Source organism: Monopterus albus, unplaced genomic scaffold (assembly GCF_001952655.1).
Source record: "Monopterus albus unplaced genomic scaffold, M_albus_1.0 scaffold2.1, whole genome shotgun sequence".
NCBI lineage: Eukaryota > Metazoa > Chordata > Actinopteri > Synbranchiformes > Synbranchidae > Monopterus > Monopterus albus.
The window spans coordinates 5,042,638-5,048,055 of NW_018127882.1; the positions used below are offsets into that span (position 1 = coordinate 5,042,638).

Here is a 5,418-nt window from a genome sequence, read left to right on the forward strand (position 1 = left end):
AGCAAAGGGTCTGAATACTTATGACCATGTGATATTTCAGTTTTTCTTTTTTAATAAATCTGCAAAAATGTCAAAAGTTCTGTGTGTTTCTGTCAATATGGGGTGCTGTGTGTACATTAATGAGGAAAAAAATGAACTTAAATGATTTTAGCATATGGCTGCAATATAACAAAGAGTGAAAAATTTAAGGGGGTCTGAATACTTTCCGTACCCACTGTATATACACACACGGTTTCCATTTAGATGCATGTCATCTTCTACATGTACTTCTCTGACAAAATTAACCACCTTTTTCAGACCTCAATTTCTGAACTGGAAACAATGTGGTATGGAACGTAAATTGTGTTTTTACAATAAATACAACACCGTGTCAGGCTAGAACGTACAATATTTTCCATTATCAATCAATGGGGCAATTCTTTTAATTCAGTGAATGGATTCATTATTCAATCTATAAAATGTCTATAGAAAGCAGTGGAAAATACTGATATCATTTCCAGAGCCCAAGGTGATGTTGTGAAATTCCCTTTTGTCCAATCAACAATCTTAAAATTAGACAAAAGAGAAAAGCAGCAAATCCTCACATTGGAGATCCATGAACCAGCAAATATTTGGAATTTCTCCTTGAAAAATGAACTAAAACAACGACTCGATTAATTGTTGTGGTTCTACATGTCAGGAACATAAAATTCATTATATAATAGTACATCTCTTTCATACCTCAATAAGCTACAATTGTCAATACTGCATCTGACCCCGGCATATAACTGCATCTGCATATAACCCCGGTGTCCTTCTCACCTATCTGGCTGTTTCTGTCACTTTCATGCTGGGCAGAATCAGACTCGTTGACTTGGAGCTGTCGGACCAGATCATCCTCCGTGTCCATGATATTCAGGTCCTCGTCCTCATGCCGGTCCCCTTCGTCTTCCTCATCCTCACTGGAGCTGCTGATGTCATTGAAGATCTCCCTCAGTTCATCATGCTGGGCTGCCCATGCAGAAACCACATGTGTGTTATGAACATGGACACAAAGAGGAATACAGAGAAACTGAGTTTGAGGTAATTTACAGAAGGACAGTGTTGTGCAAGTTCAGACTTCCTCCCCACTGTCGCCAAGTGCTTGCTCAAGGGGGATTTGTTGAGTTTTCCCTCTGTAATAATATTGATAATAAGAAGGTCTAGACCTTACTTTATAAAATGCCCTGAGATGACTTTTGTTGTGATTTGGCGCTATACAAATAAAATTTGATTTGATTCGCAAGATCCCACTCCAAGTTCAATTCACACTTTAAAATGAACCTGTTCATTTCTTCAATTTTAATTTTTTAAATGACCTGCTTTGAGCATTAGAACTATTTTCTGTTTACCACTTTATCACATGTAAAATACACTTAGTGCTATATCCTGAGCTCTTGGGGAATCAGCTGTGAAACGACAAAATAATAGGGCACGGGTATTTTTGCCTATCGCAGCGCTGCTTTACAGAGACACCCAAAAATGAAAGAAGGAAATTAAGTGACTACGGGTATGAAGAAACCCATAAATGTTTTTTTTTATTCAAATCATTATAGTGATATATAAATATTAATATGGTTATACCTGGATACTTTTTGCCGGTGGATCTCCCCACCAGTCTCTCTCCATTCTACTGTTCTGCTGCTGCAGCTCGAGGGTGCATTTGTTTTAAGTCTCATGTATAACGAGTGGGTGGTGTGACGCTCTGTTTTAACATGATAATGGTGCTGATGTGGGGATGTGATGTTCAAAGCAAGTGATCCTAGAATTTGTAGGGGAAACTTAGAGAGGGAGCTTCGTTTTAACAGGCTGGTGTTACATTTGTTCGCCATAGTGAATGAAGCCGTTCACGTTCACCACCCTGCATGTTAACAAGGCTCATGTTCACAATATTCAATGTTCAGTTCACCGTTTGTGGAAAGAATGAGCATGTTCAATAACCAGTGCTCTTTTAGCGGGTTCATGCACAACACTAGAGATGGACAACGACTTGGTGAGATGCCCCACTTACTGCATATTTTGTTCAAATTCCTAATTTTGAACATGTTCATTTTAATATCAATATTGTTCACCTAAAAGGTTTATTACAGCATTTATTGCTTTGTGTTTCTATAAAACACATGGTTGAGGTCCTAATACACTCTGCTTTATCTGCTTTAGCTGGCAGAGCGAGATGATGATGCCCATCACACCTTAATCACAATGCCTTACTAATAAAAACATGTTTCATTTACCAGAGGATCCATGACCTATGTTGTTTCCTGAGGTGCCAGGTGAGGAGTCCAGGTTGGCCAGAGAGCCGTGCTGATCTGCTTCCTTGGACTCATCTTCTGCTATTACTTCCCACCCTGAATATCATGGGTTAAGGTCAACACACCTGTAAAGTCATCTCAACCACCATAAGTCCTACACTTAAGGAGTCTTTCAGAGTTCTGACTTTAGCAAACTCTTCTTTGAAACCAGATGACACTCCACAGGAACTACTTTAATTTTACCATTCATTAGTGTGTCATGTGTATGTCTGCAGCTGCATGTCAATACTAAAACTATAATTAGAATCTAGCTTCACTGTGACCAAATAAGCAATGATAATTAACAGTCCATCTCAATTAACACACAGCAAGCAGGCACTCAGAGTCCATGCTGTGCTCTTATTCCATCAGGCAAGTTTAGAGTTTCATTTGAGAGCTAATAGCTTCCTTGCAAAGTGCATCTCTCTCACCAAAACATTAGAAAGAGTCAAGGAAGGTGAGCCAAGCAGGAGCTTGGACACCAGCTTAGTCATTAGATCAAGATCAGTCGTTAGATGGGAGTGGGGTTATGTTCGTCCTAAAAATGTCATTAACTATTTGATGGTTCTTAAAAGCCAAAAGTCATGGCATGGGATCAGACCTCACATCAGAAATAATTTCCGTCTAATTCTACATTACAGAATGCAGCCTCCTTTTCTGGCCCAGTAGTATTTGTCCTGGACAGTTTTGCTGCTTCTTGGGCTTTGCAAGATGGACAAGCAGAATATTTGTAGCTGCCTAAAAGGATACGGACACTGACAGCCTCAGCGTCTGTGCTCAGCAACCTCTTCACCTCCTTTTCCACATCAGGAGATTCAATGTACTGCCAGAGAGAAAGAGATTAGGTTACAAGTAGTGTTAGCAGTGTCTCCCTCGCTCTTTCTCAGTCAGACCTTCATACACACAAAAACACACAAGTAGCAGCTGGACACATGCCAGGAAGCACATTAGCGATTAAAAACAGAAGGGGCCAAATCAATACAGCTCAGCTCTGCACCTTGAGGAAGATTTATTCAAAAGACAAAGAAGAAGTGTAGAGCTCAAGCACACTTGCTTTCACTTTGATCAAAGCAATATTTTGCATACCTTTGGGGCAAACAAAAATGGAAAAGCTTTATTTATATGTAAATCTTAGTTTTCACTTTCACCACAGTTCCTACTTTATGAAATGTAAATATCTTGAGAGCCTAGGAAAGAGATGGCTCATCAAGCAGGAAACTAAATAGACTGATGTGGAAGGGGAAGGGGATTCTGAAGGGCAAATGGAAATGTCAAAACCTTCTTTTTCGCAGTCTTCCGAAATCTTCTTTTGCGCGTGTTCTTCAGAGGGCAGGTGACTGGAGACCGAAAAGAACAGGATTAGTGAAACCAAAAGACCCAGTGAGCTGTGGAAGGCATACATTCCCGAATTGCTGATGTGCCAAGATGTCAACAGGAACAGTTGAAAAGGCTGTCGTGTGTGTGGATGTTTCTCTACTTACTGCCATGGTTCCAAACGAATTTCTTGTCCTTGTCTTTGTCCTTCTTCTTGCTCTTAGGGTCAGTGCCAGTTGGCTCCTCTAAAGGAGGGTAAAGGTCTCCATCTAGTGTACATACCAGCATCTATCGCATGGATGCAACAGTGAATGGTAAATTACTCAGCATTCTGCTGATTAATGCTGCTCTTCTACCATTTTATAACAAGAAAATGTGAGACAACACTGTAAATGTAAAAAAAAAATAAAATTTAAATGTAGTTTTTATTCACAATTTGTATCCTAAACCTAACAACAAATATGCATCCACTGACAACAACAAATGCAAAATGTATCCAATAAAAATGAATTCAGTTTAATACCACTGTTTACCTGGCAGACGTCAGCAGTCTTGTAAAATGTCTTTTTGTCCACCGTTTTCATAGACTCAATCATACAGGGCAGATCCACCAGTTTGCACGCCAAAGGGACGCGGTCTACTCTCACGATGCCATGGCGACCATCAGCTACAAATATGAGGTACAACATGATTGATTGTAATAAGATGCTGTGAGTGAGACTGTGGTAATCACTGCCATTAAGACAGTCATTGTTAAAACAGAGTAAAGACGCGGGTGTAAAACATGCTTCTCAGACAAGCATAACACACATAATACAAGCTGCATGAGATTATTTGGTATCAAATGTAATGACACTTCAATATTGCTGTCAAATTGACAGTTGTGCAAAATAACTTATCCCCCCTCAGAAAAACAAAAAATAAAAATTATGACAATGCCAATTCCAGCTGGCCAAATATTTTCATTTTAATTTTGGAAGTGATTATTAATACAAATTAAAACACTTTTTGAGCAATGATGTCACACAGGTCAGACTTAATCACGGGTAGGTACTATGATAAACCAACTTACGGTGCAACTCAATGGTGAGTCTGTCTTTCATGTTCATACTGCTAGATTGGGCAATCCTTCTTACTGTTGAGGCATACTCCTGTAAAAAAAAAAGAGATGAGTCCGCATCATTTTCAGGAAAAGTTCACGCTGAATTTCACAGAAATAATCAAGTTTAACATTTAAGACAGTCTCACCGAAGGAAGTCTCAAGACAAACTGGCTCTCCAACTCATAAGGAGCATCCTCCTTATTCTTGGAGCCGACCTTCCCAGCTAGAATCAGAACACAACAACATGAACAAAATCTAGCTTACTTATTGATTATTTATGAAACGACATTATAGCCAATACAGGCCACTAGAAACACAATTATTTTTGAGATGTGCAGTGATACAGTTCAATCTAACTTGATTGTTTGAAGTATTAAGGAGAACCTCTTTTTGTCTGTGTTTGACTAACAGAAGCACAATATTACTGCTGTGACGACATGTTCCTTGTTACAATTTCATCTCATATTTGTGAGATTTTAGGGCCATTTCCTGAGACTAAACCACTTAGAACATCTACAACCACTTCTAACCATTTAAAGTAATACACTAAAAACCAAGTGCAGTTAGAGGCTGCAAATATATGGACTAACAGCCTGGAGCAAACTCACACATGATTCTCTTTAGCAACTTGTAATGCTCGTCATATTTTAATTTAGTGTCTCCTACTGTAAGTTTTATACACACACATATATA

At 39.0% G+C, this 5,418-nt stretch overlaps 1 protein-coding gene across 1 annotated transcript in view; it reads right to left on the bottom strand.

The window, feature by feature from the left end:
- taf7 (TAF7 RNA polymerase II, TATA box binding protein (TBP)-associated factor) overlaps positions 1–5,418 on the bottom strand; it is an 11,629-nt gene that overhangs the window by 3,694 nt on the left and 2,517 nt on the right. The window contains exons 2-9 of the mRNA XM_020590225.1: positions 4,872–4,948; positions 4,696–4,774; positions 4,157–4,290; positions 3,791–3,911; positions 3,588–3,646; positions 3,060–3,132; positions 2,253–2,366; positions 802–990 (exon numbers count right to left, since the gene is read on the bottom strand). Coding sequence (XP_020445881.1) covers positions 802–990; positions 2,253–2,366; positions 3,060–3,132; positions 3,588–3,646; positions 3,791–3,911; positions 4,157–4,290; positions 4,696–4,774; positions 4,872–4,948 — 846 coding nt within the window. The remainder of the gene's footprint in view (positions 1–801; positions 991–2,252; positions 2,367–3,059; positions 3,133–3,587; positions 3,647–3,790; positions 3,912–4,156; positions 4,291–4,695; positions 4,775–4,871; positions 4,949–5,418) is intronic.